General features: G+C 37.0%; 1 protein-coding gene across 2 annotated transcripts; it reads left to right on the forward strand.

Annotated features, from left to right (window-relative positions):
- The first annotated feature begins 865 nt into the window (after positions 1 to 865).
- On the forward strand, positions 866 to 14,470 carry dusp10 (dual specificity phosphatase 10). 2 transcript variants are annotated; one of them, XM_028440217.1, is made up of 5 exons: positions 866 to 1,038; positions 1,380 to 1,888; positions 3,147 to 3,976; positions 11,646 to 12,014; positions 13,462 to 14,470. In XM_028440217.1, the coding sequence occupies exons 3-5, from the start codon at positions 3,193 to 3,195 to the stop codon at positions 13,725 to 13,727; spliced, it is 1,419 nt and encodes a 472-aa protein (XP_028296018.1). In that variant the 5' UTR covers positions 866 to 1,038; positions 1,380 to 1,888; positions 3,147 to 3,192; the 3' UTR covers positions 13,728 to 14,470. The 2 variants fall into 2 exon arrangements, with proteins under 2 accessions (XP_028296018.1, XP_028296019.1); XM_028440218.1 differs by lacking the exon at positions 1,380 to 1,888.
- The last annotated feature ends 5,941 nt before the right edge of the window (positions 14,471 to 20,411 follow it).

A 20,411-nucleotide genomic window follows, 5' to 3' on the forward strand; every position in this document is an offset into this window, starting at 1 on the left:
TTATTATTATTATTATTATTATTATTATTATTATTATTATTATTATTATTATTATTATTATTAATAATAATAATAATAATAATAATAATAAAGAAATGTACATTTTGACAAACCTTTTATTTTATACAGATGCCTTTGTGGAAAATAAATTAAGTTCCAATTGTGCAAGTTTATATATGAGATGTTTACTGTATGCAAAAGAACCGTGGCAAGATTTATTACAAAAAATAAACGGAATTAGTAACTTTTACTTTGAATAATATTTGATTGTGCTACTTTTTCCTTGTACTTGAGTATTTAATGTATGACTTACTTGTACTTGTGCTTGAGTACAATGAATACGATAGTACTCTTTACAGTACTCTTTACACCTCTGCCAACTTCTGTACAATGACATGAAAATTACAATAAAAAGTTTATTCTATTCTATTATGTTCAGTTCTATTCTCAGGGAGTTGTTTTTTATTGAGAAACTATTGGGAACAGTCATGCTAATTAAATGAAGTTTTACTGGGTTGTTGTGTCCCAGCAGAGCTCCATTTTACAGCACATTAAAGATTTACACGCAGGACGTGAACGCACCATGTCTTCTTTCCTCGAGTCTCCTGGAGAGCCTTTTGATTGGCTGCCAGTGACATCATCTCAGCTCGTTCGCGGGACTTAAGGCCATTTAAGCGATAACACACACACACACACACACGCACACACGCACACACACACACACACACACACACACACACACACACGAATTGAAAAGGGGGCGCGTACTGGCACCAAACTCCTCCCACCACAGGGCGGGACTCTGCCTTCTGATTGGCCCACACGTAATCAGCACTCGGCAGTTAATTGGCTGAGCCGCCCGTCACTCCTGCAGCGCGACTTCTGTAGGCTGCCTGACTTCCTCCAGCATTATTTCAGGGGAAGAAGGGCTAAAAGTACCGAAAACATGTTGCCGAGCTACCACACCGGGACAGACTGAATGGAGGCGACGCTGTCAGCGAGCAGAGATAATAAATCCCTTTTCTGGAACCTTCTCCGGTAAGGCGGAAAACCGGGCATTAAGTTTGGTGGGAGTGGGATTTTTAGTGGCACAAGTTGTTGAGAAAATGCAGAGTCACGGAGATTCTTGTCCTTTAACACGAATAATGAGCAGCTGTAAACATTGAAAACCCCTTTTTTTTGTCTTCATTTTTAAATTTAAAATCCTAATCACGTGACTGTTAAGCTTTAGCCACCACTGCGACAAAGTTGCTACCCCAGCTGTTAAAATCACCCATCTTTGTGTTCCTTATTTATTTATTTTTTGCAGTGCATGATGATGATGATGATGATGATGATGATGGTGGTGGTGTATCACATGTTTTTTTTTTTTGTTATAGTATGATGAAGCCCATCTAAAGAGACCCCCCTCCATTAAAAGCAACATTCACATCACATTCAGGACACGTTCACATGCCGGTTTCCTTGAATGAATTTGGCATGAATGATTTCTGCTGCTTATTATGGTCGAGGCTGCCATAGCTTTTACAACATAATAATAATAATAATGATGATGATAATAATAACACACGCCAAATCAAATATGACATGGCTTATATTCAAACTGCTGGAAGCTGCTGTGCTTGATCAAAAGAAACCATTCCTGTTCTCTTCTGTTCTTTCTAATCTGGTTTTTCTTTTGGGTGAGAGTGGCAAAGCTGCAGCATTGATGCAGCATTTTATCTTTTTTTTTTCTGTGTGTGTGTGTGTGTGCCTCCCTCTCTCCTAGTATCCAGTAGTAAAAGCAGGCAGACCACAGTTGGGATTAAACATCACACACACACATGCACATTATGTGTAGAGTGATTCATGGCCATTGCTCTCCTGATGATTCACAGACTCTTTGATGGTGATTTCACTCTATAATATTAGAGACCTGTCTGTCACACCTTGGTTTTTCCTCACCATTATTAAGTTTGTTACTAGACCCATTATTTTTCTAGCTTAGCATGGTCATTCAGTCATTCTATATATCAGGGCCAGGAGGTCACCAACCTTTATGAAACTGTGAGACACTTCATAGGTACTGAATAGTGCAAAGGGCCACCTGTTTAAAAAACACCTTGTATGTACTAAATATAAGTAAGGCTAGCAAAAACCTAAAAAGGTAGCAAATGTTTAACTTTCACTTTCAACACTTCAACACTTTAATTTATGCAATGGTTTCATTTTCATTACATTTCAACAAAAATAATCATCTACCTATTTTACTAGCTACAAACAAACAACTTTCAAATAATCTTATAACATTTGTCATATTTTAAGTAAAACCACCTTGCGCTTTTAAAAACATGTTTTTTTTTTAATATATATATATATATATATATATATATATATATATATATATAATAATTCATTTTATTTAAAAATCACCTTTCAGGCCACCCAAGGACACTTTACAATAAAAACATGCAATACATTAAAAACAGTATAATACAAAGAAGAAGAGAAAAGAAAAGGTGATGTAGGCAAAATCAGGAATGATAATTTACATATATATAACATACCACAGCCCATACACTAAATCTGCAACACTTAAAAACATTGGTCACAATGTTTTAGTGGAAAAACCTCAATTAAAAAAAATAAATGTTCAACTTCAATGTGCATAATATAGACATAAAAATATATGCCTAATCAAACAAAATGTGCAACGAATTTTGTAAATAATAAATCAGTGGACACCTGAGGTTGAACTAACATCTCTGACATGAAACAAATAGCTGGTTTTGAAATTAAGAAAATATTATGTGGGCAATTTTGGAATTTGTTTCCTTATTTATAATAAAATTGTTGGTTTTACTCTTTAATATAATGCACTGCTGCTGAATCTTGTTTATTTTATTTCCTGATTTTTTTCTAACAGAGTTAAGTAAAATGATCAAACATTCTACTGCGCATTGTTTCTATTTATATTGATGACACCTCATATATCATTATTGTTTTATCACCCAGGCCTAATTGTGCTACTTTTTAGTTGCACTTGAGTATATTATCTATGACTTGCTTGTACTTGAGTACAATATCAATCAAGTAACAGTACTTCTACTTGAGTAGGACATATCAGTACTCTTTATTAGAGATCTATCTTGTCCATGTCTCCACAGAGCTGCCTGCTGAGTTCTCTGTAAGCGTCCAGCCCTCGGCCTCCCCATGCCTCCATCTCCTCTCGACGACAGAATTGTGGTGGCGCTGCCAAGGCCGAACCGACCTCAGGAACTCCAACTGCGCCTGGACACCAGCTACCTGGACTCCATCACTACCAACGGCACCACCAAAGCGGTCATCAATACCACCGTGGTGAAGATTCGAGCGACGGCCAATCTTGTAACGTATATGCCCTCATCCAAGGGCTCCACGCGCTCGTTGTCGTGTGGATGCAGCAGTGCTAGCTGCTGCTCTGTGACCACCTATGAGAAGGACAGCCAGAGCCTGAGCGACAGCCCGGTGAGCGCCAGCAGCCCCAACCTCAGCTATGCTGGGCCCCAAACTCCTATGGTCAGCCACCATGAAGCATTCAGTGCCCCCAGTCTCACCCCGGGCACACCCAAAGCCCTGTGTTCTGTGAGGGTGATCCACCCCAATGAGCTGGCCAAGCGGATGACCTGCTGCCCCATGGGTCACCCCGTGGGACCAGTGCCAGTCATCATTGACTGCCGGCCTTTCATGGAGTACAACAAGAGCCACATCCGGGGCGCCGTTCACATCAACTGCTCCGACAAGATCAGCCGGCGGCGCCTCCAGCAGGGCAAGATCACGGTGCTGGACCTCATCTCCTGCCGCGAAGGCAAGGACTCCTTTAAGGGCATCTTCTCCAAAGAAATAGTGGTTTACGACGAGAGTACCACAGAACCAAACCGGCTAACTTCTGCACATCCTCTCCATGTAGTCCTGGACTCACTGCGGAGGGAAGGCAAAGACCCCATCATCCTCAAAGGTAAGCATTCAGTAATTTTTAAAACAACTTCAGGGGCACAGGCTAAAAAGACATCTCTAGCTGGGTACCCATGTGCAAAAATTTAAATAGCGCAATAAAAAATGGTAATGGGAACGCCTGAATTTTGAGAAAAACAAGTTTTTACGCTTTCATGAAGAGGTATTTCAGACGTTTTGATATTGAAATGTGTCGCAAAAGCGCTATGGAAACACTTTTTCCGCAATTACAGGACATGACGTACCTGGTCACATGACCACTTCTCACCGAAAAAACATGACGCGGTACGTGTGGGCAGGGAAGGAGATCGGAACATTTCTTAGCTTTATACTTTAGAATCATTACTGCCACATTAGACGTGAAACAACAAAGGAATGTAGAGTGTTATAAGGTAGTTTGGCGCGTCCGTTTTACTGCAGCAAAGTCTCGCAAGATGAGATTTCACGGGCTACAAGGCTCTTCCTTCAACGGAAACGCTCAATGCGCAATTATAGTTTGTTGACATTTAGAAATATCGCTTTTATTTTGCAAAACCCAGCTACTGATGGTTAAAGGACCACATTTTTGTTGCTTAAGGGCTTTGTGGCAACATAAGCAGTTCTGAAACTGCTTTTGTGGAGTGATGGTGTTTAAAGGAACATTAAACTTTATTGTTCTGATCTGCTGATTTTATCATTTCAGTGTTTGTCGTTTTATCTCAATGCTAGTGATACACTGGAGCAGGGGTGTCAAAAATATATCAGTTCAAGGGCCAAGTACAGAACAGTTGGATCTCAAGTGGGCCACTACAAGTGGGAAAAGGAGCAATTTCAATGTTATTTTTGCCCTATAAATATATGTAAAATCATGGAAGCTACAGACAATATTCAGTCTTAAATTTCCATAAGTTTGTGAACAAAGTTGTGAAATCATTTTATTCAAATTGCAGGATTTTGGAAAAGATAAAGATTTTTTTTTTTTTTAACAATTTGGGATGAATTAAAAATGACTGTCATGTTATTAAAAACATGGGAAAACTGTACGCCCTGGCAAATATTGTAAATATTCATTGATTTTATGTATTTGGAAGGACTGAGATACTGTATCTGCAACTGAATTACTTATTTTACACAACGATTCATGTTTTCTGTAATTTCAACTTTATCCTGCGGCCTGAATTTGATGCTCTAAAACAGGGGTTTTCAACCTTGGGGTTTTTTTTTAGAAAAACTTGATCGCATTTTTGCTTATTTTTAACCTTTTTTTGCAACCAAACTTGCCATATTTTAGCCTATTTTCATCACTTTTTCTTGCAATGTTTTTTGATCCTTTTAAGGTATTTTTGCTACATTACTCGCATTTCTGCCACTTTTCTATCAAATTTCAATGCATTTTCTGCACATTTTTCCACTTTGAGGACATTTTCGGCACTTGTTCCATCACTTTTCTCACCTAACCTTTTTTCACCATATTTCTTGCTTAGTTTTACCAATTTGACCATATTCACGATTTGTCATTGTTACTATTTGAATTGCAATACCCAAATTTTCTACCACTTAGCCAATATTGACACTTTAAACCCTTTCTACCACTTTTTTTTTTTTTAACCTTTTTCACCATTTTGGTCATTTTTAACCCATTTTACTTCAAATTAAAACAATGATTTGCATCTTTAAGATGACTATATACTATGGCACACATAATAATAATACAAATAAAGGTTGAGAACTACTGCTCTGAAGGGCCGGATTTGGCTCCCGGTCCTTGAGTTGGACACGTGCACTAATGGATCAAATTACTTATCTTATTAATTATAATAGCTATCATTGCTACAATCTACCCACTTTACCCCAATATATAAGTCTTTACTGTATGACCCTGACCAGGATAAGCAGGTATAGAAGGATAGACAACTCCTTGTTTAGCAGCTTAGTTTCCATACGACACTCGATGGGTGTTTATTTCTGCAGTGAGAGAGAAGCAGCTGTTGGTAAATAAGGCAGCCTCAGCCCGATGAGGTAGCGTTTGCTGCCATGTTTTCTATCTTTGGTTTATGTGTTTGAAGTCGCAGCAGTTTGTTGCATTGGGGGCTGGGTTGTTGAATGTCTCCACTCACTCTCACTCAAAGATCAAACTATCCTTCATCTCAGAGTCTGATGTCCTCTTCTCCTCCTCTTCCTCTTCTGGTGCTTAGATGTGTTTTTAATGGAAGATGTTCCTCTTTCTCTTTCCTATCCTGCTCTAGAGTTGTAGCATTGACCCAGTGCGAGGATCTAACGTAGCTGCCTTTAGGTTCCTTTTGGGTTGATTGGTTCCTGTATGCCTCAGAGATTTTACTTTTATGTGCTTTTACTTGTTCATATTTCTTCATATTTTTAATTTCAATTTGTAGCCAAAGATTCACTCCAATTCTAACAAATTTATCTTTGCAGTGTTTTTTTGTTTTTTAATGTATTTTTGAACATTTTTTTTGTAAGTAGGAGTTACAAAAGTGTATGGGTATTTCTCGCATACTCGATCTTTTCATACTATCTAATGTGAACATTCTATTTTTGACTTCAAACTTAGTATGTGAGACTGTGATTTCGAACACACCTCATGTTCCGCATTAAAGCCTAGCTGTACAATCTACTGCCACCTGGTGGCCAGGAGGATTTACAACAGGTCTTTCTCTGTTTTCATCTTATTTAAATATATCTAAATACATATATAAAATTGCATCGATTAGAAATGTAATTCATGGCACATGCTAAAAATGTGAACAAAACATTCCTACATAAAGGGCTGTGCTTTGCACGCAGCTTTGGTAAACACAGTCATTGGGTCATTGGGTTTAATTGAAATGTGAACTTAATTACCATAATCATTTATTTTCCTTATTATCTTAATTACTTTGATTATTATTCATTCTGCAAATTACTTCAGCTTCATTTTTAAATATGATTATTTGAGAATTTTATGGCAGATTAAATCAAAAGTAGTTAAACACGCCAGAAAAACACCCTCTGTTTGTTGTAATATTTTGATATCAATATACTGCACTTCTATTTACATTGGAGTTTGTTTAGAATACAGAGTAAGTCTTTAAATCTACTAAAGGCTTGCACTTTGGGCACTGGTTGTAATTTAATCTAAATTGTAATAATATAAGATGTATTTAAGCTTTATATTCATCCTTCAAATTTATTATTATACTTTTTCTGTTTTTTTTTTTTTTTTTGTCTTTTTTTCACACCATCCACCAAGTCAAATTCCTTGTGTTGTCTAAAAACTCTACTTGGCAAATAAAACTGATTATGATTTGATGAATATTGGATTTAAAAAAAAAAAAAGTTTTTTACCCATTATTAGCTGTTACGATTTTGAATAAGATAATGAGGAGTCAAGCTGTTTCCAAAAATATGCTCCATTATTATCATTTTATAAAAATGATTCCCGTTCTAAGCGTCCATACCGAGTTCCTACTTATCTTTTTGAACAACTATTATCAGTTGAAAGCTTTAACACCTCCTCAGGTGTTTGTGTACTGTGTAGTTCAGTTAAACTGGTTAACAACACAAACGGTGCTTGGCCGTTAGCAGGTGATTTCCACCTGTCACTCCCTAAACAGGGAAGTTGTGAGTGAGCTAACGTGACCTCATTGTGCATGACTTGATTGTAAACATTAAGTGATTCTTAGACTCCTCCCCCACGGCTTCACAGCTGAAAGGAGATTTTGTTTAAGGCGTCATGAGGGCAAACAGGTTCTAAGCAGCTTTTTGGATACGTGCCGATCATTGACCATTGAGTGTAAGGGTGGAAGAAATAATGTATTCGGCGATGTATCGTGATATTTCACCGTGCGATTGTTGTATAGATCCAAAGAATGTCCAAAACGATTTTTTAAATGATGTTTTTTTTTTAATGGAAAGCATTTTTAAGTAAACTGTATCAAATTCGTAGGGGTGCACTGTTGGCATTTTTCTGACCGATCACCTATTTCTTTTTTTTTTTTTTTTAAAAAAGCCTGATTGGCTGATACCGATTATTATTATTTTTTTCATAGCTGACAACATACACCTTGATTGTTCCAATCTTATTTTATTGTAAAACATTGAACAATACAAACAAGTTGTTTTAACTGCACATGAGGTAGTTATCTCAAATATAAATGAAAAGTTTGGAACATTGCTGTCCTAAATACTAAATTATATCAGTTCCTTTTAGTCTTTCATTTTTCATATTTTAATAACTAAATAAACGTGTCCAACAGGTTACACTGCAGACCTGTTTGGAGCTCTGACTAAAATAAAGTGCGCAGCATTGTTTAGGTTTAAGCTTTAATAAAGAAAATCACAGGGTTTGTCGTAGGTGATTTAATAATAATCTACAGGACAAACTAACGAAACATCTTAAACTACCAATAAAGTTTCCTTGTAGTTCAAAAATAAAAAAAAATGTCCAAATGCAGCAGCTTTGTGGATATATAAATGTAAAAATATTATTCTAAAAATAACTTGCAACAGCTGACAGGACAAAAGCTAAAAGTCAAAATTTCTACAGGAATAATAAAGTGAATCATGTGTAACATTTTCATAAGTCAAAGTGTAATGACAGAATGAACATGACACAGGTTAGATGTTCTCACACTTATTACAGTCACTTATACAGTAGTGGAAGGTTTTTATTTATATCCAAAGCTGTGAACTTCATCATTTTCCTCACAGTAACTTTGCTTTTTTTCCACTGATAAGCACTTTCAGCGGACCCCTGGCTCTGTTTACCGTTAGCGATAGCTTTAGCATTAGCTTAAAGGTAAATGAGGTAGCATTTTGTTTGTAGCTCCACCATGGCTTATTTCCGCATTACAGGAATGACAAATTGCAATCTTTTGCTCTCTTTTTTGTGTAAAACTGCCGACATGCAAAGCTAACCGTGCTGTTGTTGTTGTCCTGTGTAGCAGAGGCATGCGCAGCACGCACATGAGCTGGTGGGCGGGCCTGTCAGTCAGAAGGGGACAATGGCTGACTTTATGACCCACTTTAAAAGCTTTGCGGAGGTAGAAAGGATCGGCGGAAAAGATCGGTTTCATATGCAAGGATCGGGCGATCGCCGATCCTCCAAAATCAGGGAAATTGTATGCATTGCACGTAAAAGCCCGGTCGCTAGGTGTCAGTGAACCACATTTTAGCTGGAAATTAATTGCACTTTATTTGTCATAAAACATACTGGACACTTTTATAGATGTATGTGGTTACTTCTTTGTGTGTCAAACTAGGGCTGGACAATTATGGCCAAAATGATAATCACCATTATTTTGATCAGTATTTTTTTTTTTTTTTTATACTTTATTTTTTATTTCCTTTTTTACATACAAAAGTGAAAAACACAAAAAAAGCAAAAGCAAACAAAAACAGAGAAAGAACATGTTGCATTGCCGTGTCTCTACACTTTGATCTGATGTTAGTGTCAGTGTGATAGTCTTTATCCTGTCGATGTGTGTACAGTCCATTTCTCCCATTTTTCCAGACATTTTTCTTCTTGGGTTCTTAACTTATGGGTCAAAAGCTCCACGACGTGAATCTCTTTCACCATTTTGAGCCAGTCATCTTGTGTTGGTGGGTCTGGTTTGTACCATTTTCTCGTAATTGCTTTTTTACAAGCTGCTAACAAAATTTTAAACAAATATCTGTCCTCTTTTAACACATTTCCTGTCATTCTGCCAAAGTACAGTAATAAACATGAGTTGGGTATGTCATAGTTCAGAATTCTGACAATAAACAGATGAACAAAGCCAAAAGACATGAGAATGGTCTACATTTGTTGCCCCGCACTTTCTCCAACATGGTTGTGGTACTGACAGGTATTTGTGTTGGATTTTAGGTGTGATAAAAATATTTTGATCAGTATTGTAGTCACAATTATAATCACAATTATTTATCATGTTTTGGGAAAAAAAACTACTTTTAAACAATATGTGTACAGTTTACAATGCAAAATGAAACTTTAAATAAGAATATTAAAAACAATAATTAACCCAAGAATTAAAAAAGTACCAAAGGCTAACTAAATAATTTATTATTATTATTACAGATTGCAGAGCCCGTATATTAAATGTGAATATTGCAGACGGCCAGGTTAATTTAATCGTGGCAACCAAAATCATGACCACGTCCTTGAGAAAGTTAAAATGATAGAAGAAACATGAAACATTTTGTAAATTACCAACTAATTAACAGAACTTAACAGAACCAGAATCTAAGCAAAAGTTAAACTTTTTCATTGAACATATCACTTGTATTTGATGTTGGTACTTGAATTACAGTTAGTTACCATTTATTTGTTCTCGCAAGTTTAAAAAAATGAAACAAATTGTATTTCATACTGTTTTTGTACAGTACTTGTAAATGTGAAATTTGTAATTGCTGATATCGCAATATACTGTGAATTGTTTAGTATCAGGATATATTGTATTGTGACATATAAATCGTGAATATTATAATCAGAGTCATGGCAATGCACACCCCTGATTGAGTGTATTTATGATCAGATCAACAGGTGAACAAATGTGTTTGTACATGAGTCACAGTGAGACGTTGTTGCGATTGGATACATCTTTGGTTCTTTTGATGTTGATCCATCCAACGTGATTTTATACAGTTGTTCATGTTTCAGCTTGAGCCTCCTGGTGTATTTAAAAGCCAACTGTTGTGGCTGTCATCAGACTTGTATGCTAATGCTAAACAAACCTGCAGGCAGCGTGTGCTACGTGGTGGTTAGAGGCACGAGTGTGTGTATTTATAGCATAAACAACTCCTGTAGGAATTGAACCTTTGACCCTGGCTGTATTTGCTGCATGCTCTGCCCACTGCCTCTGTTAGTGAGAGATTTAATTTACACTTGAAAATAGGCCTGGGCAATACATTTAGATTCAAAATATACTGAGACAGGGCCATCTGTAAGGGGAGATAAAGGAGAGAGCTTTTTGGGTCCCATCCATAAAGTCAGCAAAATGATGGTCCATTGTTCTATGAATCTGTGATGACCACATTTATTTATTTTTTTTCTGAATAATATCCACTGTTATGCAGGAAGTTTATTAATATTTGCTCCTTAGTCATCTTAAAGATGTAAATCCTTGTTTTAATAATAAAAATGGTGAAAACGGTGGTGGAATGGGATTTTTAAAAACTACAGAAACTACAGAAATTTGATAAAAGTTGTGAATTGTAGTGACCAAAAATGGACAGAAAAAGGGTTCAATATTAGAACAATTAGTTTAAACTGGCAAATAATAGGCATGGCAAATAGTGAATGTGGTTAAATTGGCAAATATAAGCATGAAATATGGTGAAAAGATGTTAAAAGTGACGAAAATAGGTCAACATAACCGACATTGGGTGGGAAAAGTGGTGGAAAGGGTTTAAAAGTGCCTAAAATGTCTTGAAAGTGGATAGAATGTGCAGAAAAACATTGAAATTTGATGGAGAAGTGGCAGAAATGGGAGTAATGTAGCAAAAATACATTAAAAGGAGGAAAAATATTGCAAGAAAAAGGGATGAGAATAGGCTCAAATATGGCATGTTTGGTGTAGTTGCAGAAAGAGGGTAAAAATCATCAAAAATGGGCTGAAATTGTTCATTTAAATATTCTGTTTCTTGTTTTTTTTGCTTTAACTGAAACTTCTGGGGTGTGTGCGTGTGTGTGTGTGCAGGAGGCCTTAGCAGCTTCAGGCAAAGCCACGAGAAACTGTGCGAGCACTCGTTGCACCTTCACGAGGGCCCCGACACGGGGGCAGCCTCCGGCCTGACGGGGGCGCTACCTCACACCCTGCCCTCCACCCCGGACATCGAGAACGCAGAACTCACCCCCATCCTGCCCTTCGTCTACCTGGGCAACGAGCACGACGCCCAGGACGTCAACCTGCTGCAGAGCCTGAACATTGGCTACATCCTCAACGTCACCACCCACCTGCAGCTGTTCCACTACGACACGGGCCTGTTCGTCTACAGGCGTCTGCCCGCCACGGACAGCAACAAGCAGAATCTGCGCCAGTACTTTGAGGAGGCGTTTGAATTCATCGGTAGGAAAAGTGCACTTTGGTTTTTTCGATTTTTTTGGGGGGGTTTTTTTGCATTCAAAGATTGGGGCTGTGCTTGAAATTTAGTACAAAACAAAAACAATAATGTTGCCAGGGTTGGGGTCAATTATTATTGTAATTGATAATTAATTAATTGATAATTAATTAATTAATTAATTATAGTGTAATTGTCATTTAAAAAATCTGTCTGTCATGATTGCAATTAAATTGTAATTGAGTTACTATAATTGACTTTATAATTGACAATTTTTATATAATTTTCATGGCAATTACAATTATAATTTAATGCAAAATAATTCTATGTACAATCAGTTCTACACACGTAGTTAACAATTAATATATATATATTTTTTTCAAATTATCATGCTTTCCCACAATTTAATATTTAAAAAGAAAAAAATGAAATTGAGAGGTATACTGACACAAAAAAGGCTCAGATGTCCACACCAAAAATATTAAAACCATTATTTTCATTGATTAGGGAGCCTAATAAGGTAACCAATAGATAGGAAAGAAATTAGATGATAGATATTTGTTTTTAGTGTATTTTGCAGCTGATTTAGGACCTCTTATCATAAGAGATGCTAAAAGAAAGCTAACACAAGAGGATGGTTAATTTATTTATTTCAGGCTCAATCATTGTATTTAATTGTATGTGAACTTTAGTATTTTAGGGCATAGTTGACTTTCAGGATAAAAATATTGTAATTGAAAACGTAACTGTAACTAAAAAATATAATTGACCCCAACCCTTGTTGGATGTTATATGAAGGCCAAATTGCCAAGGACAGTTGTATGTAGTTAGATCATAGGAATATAAATCGATACATCGATTTAGTAGATCACATGTGTCAAATCTGGCCCTTTAAAGCATTCAATTCGGCCTACAGCAGAAAGCATGAATCATTGTGTGAATTACCAACTAATTCAGTTGTAAATATATCGGCTACAAAACTCACACAAATTAAATGGCAAACATTTTCCCCATGCTTACAGTATATCATATGATGGCATTCATTTTTAATCTCAAATTGTTAGGTGAACTTTCAATTCTACCAAAATCCTGCAATTTTTCTCAAATTATTTAACAAAATCTCCCCAAATCACATAAAAATTGGCCACAAAATAAAAAAAAATAATTTGAAAGTGAAGATCCTGCATGGATTGATATCTGTCACTTAGTTTTTAATATTATCGATGCCTTGCATATTTAAAAATGTATTTATACTTTGAAGTGCAAACTAGAGCACAATAATAATTAATTAAAATTACTAATCTCCCCGCCTTAAATCTGCGGCCCACCAAAGATAAACTGACCCTGAACTAAAATGAGTTTGACACCCCTGTAGTAGATGAATCATTACACCCCTAGTGAATTTAGTCACATGGTCTCCCATGTAATAAGTGAACGTTCTCTTGTGTCCTGTAGAGGAAGCACACCAAGCAGGAATGGGCGTCCTGATCCACTGCCAGGCGGGCGTGTCCCGGTCAGCCACCATTGTCATCGCCTACCTAATGAAGCACACCTGGATGACCATGACGGACGCCTATAAATTTGTCAAAACCAGGAGGCCCATTATCTCCCCGAACCTCAACTTCATGGGCCAGTTGCTGGAGTTCGAGGAGGACCTCAACAATGGAATAACGCCACGAATCCTCACGCCAAAGCTCACGGGTGTGGAAACCGTCGTCTAAACTCAACCACGAGAGAATAAAACTGCTGCGTGCATGAGCAACAGCTCGTGCTGTTTTTTTGCAACAAAAACATGGTGCTCGAAGAGAGAGAGATGCTGCGTTTCTCTGGAGTCTCCTTGTGGTTCCTCCCATCTTGGACTCTACAGAGTGCCAGAGCGCTGAGTCGCTGTGGTGGAGAGAAACGCCAAAAATCTCTGCTTGTTTGGACCTGGCCGAGGTCCCAGAGGAGAGGACGAGGTAGCAGGAGCAGGAGATGGGGAGGCAGGGTTGGGGTCAATTACATTTTTCAGTTACAATTACTTTTTCATTTACCCATGTTCAGTTACCATTACCGTGACCTACATTTTATCAATTACAATTACCATAAAGTAAAATGTATCCTCAGAAAGTGAATTACAATTACGTTCTCAATTACTAAAGTACAGTTACAATGAAATACAATTACTGAGCCTGAAATAAATAACCTAATATAAATTAACCTTCCTCTTGTGTTAGCTTTCTGTTAGCATCTTTTACGATAACCTATGATAATAATCTAATTATGCCATAATTGTAATTATCAGTTACACAATTATCATTGACCCCAACCCTGGCGAGACTCTTACACAAGCGAGAAGAACATTGTTTAGTTTCCTTTTTGCTTCAGGAAAGTAACCGAAGAGACAAACTCTTAACACTCACACTGTGGCACATAGTCTATGCTTGCAAATTAAAAGGCAGGGTCGGCCACAGCCGTGCCTGTCCAAAAAAAGAAAGAAGAAAAAGATGACAAGTTGTTTGGCGTGCTCTCATTGTTCTATTTTTATACTGGGGGGGGGTTTATGGGAGTGACCATGACAAGTCCACAGTGGCTTTACTGTGCAATAATTTTAGAGTAGAATGCAGCTGAGACCTTGAGTAAATGTGTATATATTGAAACATTTCCAGCTTTCTGCTGGGTAAACATGTGATTATTGTAATTACTGTTTAGTTGTGTGTCTGTTTATGTTCATGGTGCATAAAACTGCTATGGTGCAGATTTGTGTCGGGAGAAAAAGTAGAGGTTTATTTTCTGAGTGCAGCTGTCGAGTGTTTATTAGCTGAGCCGTGCATTCTTTTTTTTCTTCTTCTTAGTGCGTTCAGTAATTACAGCAAGTTCTTCTTGGATAATAATGTTAAGGTTTCATTTATTTAGACAACTGTTTTTCAGGAAATGTACTTTGATCTCCTGACATGTTTTGACTCAACTGCCAGCCTTCTTCAGAGGTGTCTGCTGATCGCTTTGATGTTTCCTTTGAAGTTTCCTTGACTTCTGCCTTTTTGTCAAAAAGAATCTTGCTAGAATTACTATGCGAAAGCCAAGGAAACTTCAAAGGAAACATCAAAGCAATCAGCAGACGCCTATGATCTCCTGACTTGTTTCAACTGTCAACCGCCATTCTTCTTAAGAGGCTTTTGCTGATCGCTTTGATGTTTCCTTCATCAAAGCGTTGGTCAAACATCAAAGCGATCAGCAGATAAATTAAACCTTAACATTATATAGTGCAATGCTGTTCAACCTTGGGGTCGTTACCCCATTTGGGGTCACTTGGAATTTAAATAGGGTTGTCTGAAATGCTTAGTAATTGATAAAAAAAAATGCATTGCTGATTACATTTAAAAAAAAAAAAAAAAATTTAATTCCTATTCCTTACACTGCAACAAACGTGATCAAAAACTAATCTTTTTTTTTTTAACGTTGTGAGGAAATTGTAAAATCGAAATGGGGTCATGATCCAAAAAATGTTGGGAACCATTGTTATAGTGCGTTCAATCTTTATTTTGCCAGTCCTGCATCCACACGAGTGTATATAATAATGTTTTCTGAGCACATAACAGCTAAGGCGGTCATTTTTCTCTCCATGCATAGCTGCAAGATAAGGAACGAGAAAAAAAGGGCTACTAGTGATGTTTAATGTAACAACAGATGAGTTTCACTGCCAGCGCTGGCATCCTCCATTAGTTTGTGCTTCACTTCACTAGCACGGTGCTACTGTCTCTGTGTAACTCCATCTTATGTTTATTTCAGTGCCCTACTTTTCCTGTTTCTTTTTTTTTTTATTTTTTACATCACATGCGCTCCTTTCTTGTCGGGGTCGCATATGAGTGTGATGATTAGCGTTTGTGAGAGATTTGTGACTTTTACAACGTTACTCCTTTACAACTCTAGTGTTGCCGACACGAACTTACAGTAAAGAGAGTTCCTCTGCCACGCATAGGCAAACCAAACCGCTGCTGTCATGTGTTGCTCTCGTGACTCCTTTTTTTTTTTTTTTAAACCTTTAAATCATGCATCACCACTGGGCCTGCGCATGGAGAGCCATCACAAGCAGACGAATGAATACACAATTGGGTCAAATTTTAGCTCCTAGACAAAAAAAGGCACTGCCTCTTATTGTCTCGTCAGAAACTAGCAACACAAAAATCCTCCCAGTAGAGATTTATTCGGATGGTGAAAGGAAGCCGTTTGTGTTGAAATATTATGTTTCAAAAGCTCTTGTTTGAACTGATCAACAACATCGGGTGTAAATGCAACTTGCCAGAAAACATTAAAGCCACCTCTGCCTAAAGGTCAAAGGACATAAACAGCCAGAAGGTTAACCACCACAACCACCGCCCACCTCTGTATCTATATATACTCACCCCTGACCCACATTGCAACAAATCTGTGAAAGTGTAAAACTCAAGGCCCCGGGCCCAAATCCGTCCCTTTAGAGCATCCAGTTCGGCCCGCAGGAGACGGTAGAAATGAGAAAACATGAATTATTGTGCAAATTACCAAATAATTTAGTTGTAGATATCTCAAGTTCACGGTTTTATTGAAACTTCATAATATTTTGAGGGGCTAGCAGTTTTCCCACGCATATGTCACTAGAATGCAGTCATTTTTAATAGCAAATTGTGGAAAAAACTTTTTCCATAAATCTTGAAATTTGATCTTTTTTCTACCTAAAATCTGTGGCCCACTTGAGATCAAAATTGGTCCATATTTGGCCCCTGAACCAAAATGAGTTTGACGCGTGTGTGTGCGTGCATCAACTCTGCAGGTTTTGGTGCTGTTGGAGCTTTCTTTGCTCCGAGCTTTTCTGTATTTCAGGGAAATACGCTCTTACAAAGATGTTGACAACCCATTCCTTGGTTGTAGGCCTCCACATTTGAAGAGTGTATGGGTATCTTATTCTGAGCATGTAAAACTTTAAAAAAATTAGCAACGAGACGATGTTAACGTCACATTTAGCATAAAGTAATGCACTATGGAGTAAAGTGAGTGATTGTTCTATCATGTACGTATGCGAACAACTTGGAACTACAAAAACTGATGGTCTTCATAACTTCAGCAAGTTCTTTTTGAATAATATGTTAATGTTTCATTATTCAGACTTTTTTCAGGTAATTTACTTTGATCTCCTGACATGTTTCGGCTTCATCAAAGGCGTCTGCTGATCGCTTTGATATGTCCTTGAGTTCAGCGTAGTAATTCCAGCAAGTTCCTGTTTTCTTCTTTTTGAATAACATGTTAAGATTTCATTCATTCAGACAACTTTTTACAGCAAGTTTAGACGCATCAAAGCGTCTGCTGATCGCTTTGATGCTTTCTTAACTTCCACGTAATAATTCCTTTGTGGAATTATTATAACTTGGCTGAATAAATGAAATTTAATTTTAAATTATATTAAAAAAAAGTATACAAAATGATGGTATTATTACGCGGAAGTCAAGAAAACATCAAAGCAATCAGCAGACGCCTCTGAAGAAGACTGGCAGTTGACAGTCAAAACATATCAGGAGATCAAACTAATAATCCTGGGGAAAAAAGTTGTCTGAATGAATGAAACGTTAACATATTTGACCGTCTTCATCTTAGGTTTTCTTGTCTGCATGAAAATGAAAATAAATCACAGGGCTAACTTCATTAATCCCCCAAAGGTCTGGAAACAGAATTCTTCATCATCTCATCTTCAATCCTGTCTAATCTTCAAAGCAGACATTTTTAAAATGGATCATTCGTCTCTGTCACTTAAAAAGAGGGAAAATTCACGTTTTCACAGCGAATGCGATCACGAAAAAATCCTCGTGAAAATTCATCCTATGCAAAAATGAAACTGTTACAGGTTGTTGAGTGATGAAAGTCTGAGTATGATTTATTTAAACAATAGAATTGCCTCCCACACAGTTGCAATTTGGTCTTTTTTGTACGATATTTTAAGATAAATACATTTTTTAAAAATGCATACGAAGAGTTTGCGGGCTGGCAACCCCCCCATAGTGTTTAAAAGTTTTCATTACAATTTTTCCTAATTCATTAAAAAAAAATAGAATTAAATAATAATGTAGTCATATAAATAATATATACTGATTCTAACATATTACTATTAGTTTCATATCACATATGTTAGTTCTACCTCAGGTGTGTAGTATAAGTTTTCAGTGAAATGGTCCCAAACTTTTGAGGCTTTAGGTTGGTTCTTCTGTTATGCAATGGTGAAGTGACACTGCGCCCAGCAGTTCATGTATGGTACTGCAGCAAAAATGAAGCAGAAAGCGGCCGCTGACCTGATTTTATCTTGAAATTACAAAATTAAACAACACATCTACGCAAATTTTTTGTAGTCAACACAATCAATTATGTTGCAAATCATTTTCTTTTGCCCCCCCCCCCCCCCCCAAGAATATCAAACTCCGCCTATGGAAAAAATGACAGATCTTATAATCTGAGCCAATGTTGTAAAATAAAAATATACCTTTTTATCCCTTACGGTGGTTCCTTTAACGATGGCAGCACATGGCGTTTGAAATGTAATGATCCATTGGACTGATGTGAGCGTAACCCTGGTACTGTTTCATTTATTCTCTGGTTCAAATGGAAGCATGCTGTGCGCTGTGAGGGGACGCTCGCAGTTTTGTCGTGGTGCTTTCTATCTTTTCTCACTTTGCTCCCTCTGCAGAGGTCAAAGCCTGAACTGATGGCTCCAAAAAGCCATGTGACTTCACCTCTTACTTTTGGAAAGCCGAATCTGTGTACGAACAGTAGCTATAGAAGTCACGTTTTTGACGCGCACTCGACGAGCCTCTACGTCGGACTCCAAGGCTCCAGTGGACATCTTTCTGCGTCTATAGTCAACAGTCGAGTATAGACTATACAGTATAAAATATATATATCTATTTTTGTTCATATATTCATGACTATTTTTGCACTGACCTATGGGCAGATTGGTTTATTTTTTTTCCACACAGGGTGCTATTATATCGGAGGCCTTCTCCCACACCTTTTTGCATGACTTGGGTCAAATATCCCCCCTCAACTGTTCTGTCATCTTCTCCTACTCTTCTTCCTTCAACTGTTGCAATTGAAGCACTGTAATTTTGTAATCCCTACTTGTGAGCTTTGAAATAAAAACAGGGAGAATTCACCTTTGTGTCCCAGAAAGTTCTGTTTTAATGGTTTTGTTGATTTAATGCTGGAGTGAATATGTCTCTGATTTAAAGCAGGGGTTCTCAACCCATTTGGGGTCGCAAGACACTGGGAGGGGGTCGCTAGATGCCTTCAAGAAACTAGAAATATGTATATATTTAACTTTTTCTGCAACTACACCACTTTTTCTTGACACATTTTTGCTCCTTTAATGCTTTTTTTCGTTACATTTCTGCCACTTCATCAAATTTCAATGCCTTTTCTGCAAAATTGTTCAGCTTTCAAGATATTTTCAGTACTTTTACTTCCACTTTTCCCACCTCATGTGGCATATTTTGATCCATTATTGTAACTTTTAACCTCTTCTCACCATATTTCAGCAACATTTAAAAAACAGATGTGAATTTTTAATGTTACTTTTGATCAGATTTACAGCAAAATTTGTGAAATTTGATAAATCTAAATGTTACATTTCAATACAAATGTTAAATCTAAATGCCAAATATTGAATTTGTTACATTTAAATATAAATATTTAATCTAAATGCTAAATGTAAAATCAAAATCGAGTAAAACGGGTAAAACTAAATATTTAGCTAATATGCAAATTTACCGGAAGTACCAAAAGAAAACAATTTAAATTTAACATTTAGATTTGGATTTTACATTTAACATTTAGATTTACTTTTAAAATTTAGGTTTACATTTAGTGTTAATATTTAGATTCAGCATTTATATTTAAATGTAACATTTAGATTTAATATTAAACATTTAGATTTAGATTTAAAATTTTACACCATATTTTCACGGGAAAAGTAAATATCTGCTGTAAATCTTGTCAAAAGTAAACATGGTTTGTTGCAAAAAGTTTGCTGTTTATTTTAGCATGTGCAACTTTACAATCGGTGCCCTATGAGACTATATTTACTTCACCTTTGCATCCATGGCCTCATCATCCCAACTGGGGTGTGTGTGTGTGTGTGTGTGTGTGTTAAGGGTCAAGATCTCTCCATAGGAACAGTTACTGAAATAGCTTTTAGCGTTTGTTTCTAATTGCGAGTGATGAGTGGACCTGACTCATTAATCCTTCTCCTATCAGCACGGGGCAGGCCAGCAGCTCCAGAATAGAGCTGATCTTTGTGCAGCTGCATGGACGTATTAGGGAAAAATCAGGCCCTGAGAGGAGGAGGAACCCACCTTTCATATCCTCTCACACACTTAGTTAAGCCTGCAAACACACAACAGGTGCACCAA

This window comes from Gouania willdenowi, chromosome 24 (genome assembly GCF_900634775.1).
Source record: "Gouania willdenowi chromosome 24, fGouWil2.1, whole genome shotgun sequence".
NCBI classification, from domain to species: domain Eukaryota; kingdom Metazoa; phylum Chordata; class Actinopteri; order Blenniiformes; family Gobiesocidae; genus Gouania; species Gouania willdenowi.

Coding starts and splice junctions, on each gene's coding strand:
- dusp10 (XM_028440217.1), top strand. CDS start 3,193: ATGCCTCCATCTCCTCTCGACGACAGAATTGTGGTGGCGCTGCCAAGG. Junction 3,977..11,645: donor AGACCCCATCATCCTCAAAG/GTAAGCATTCAG, acceptor GTGTGTGTGCAG/GAGGCCTTAGCAGCTTCAGG. Junction 12,015..13,461: donor GGAGGCGTTTGAATTCATCG/GTAGGAAAAGTG, acceptor TGTGTCCTGTAG/AGGAAGCACACCAAGCAGGA.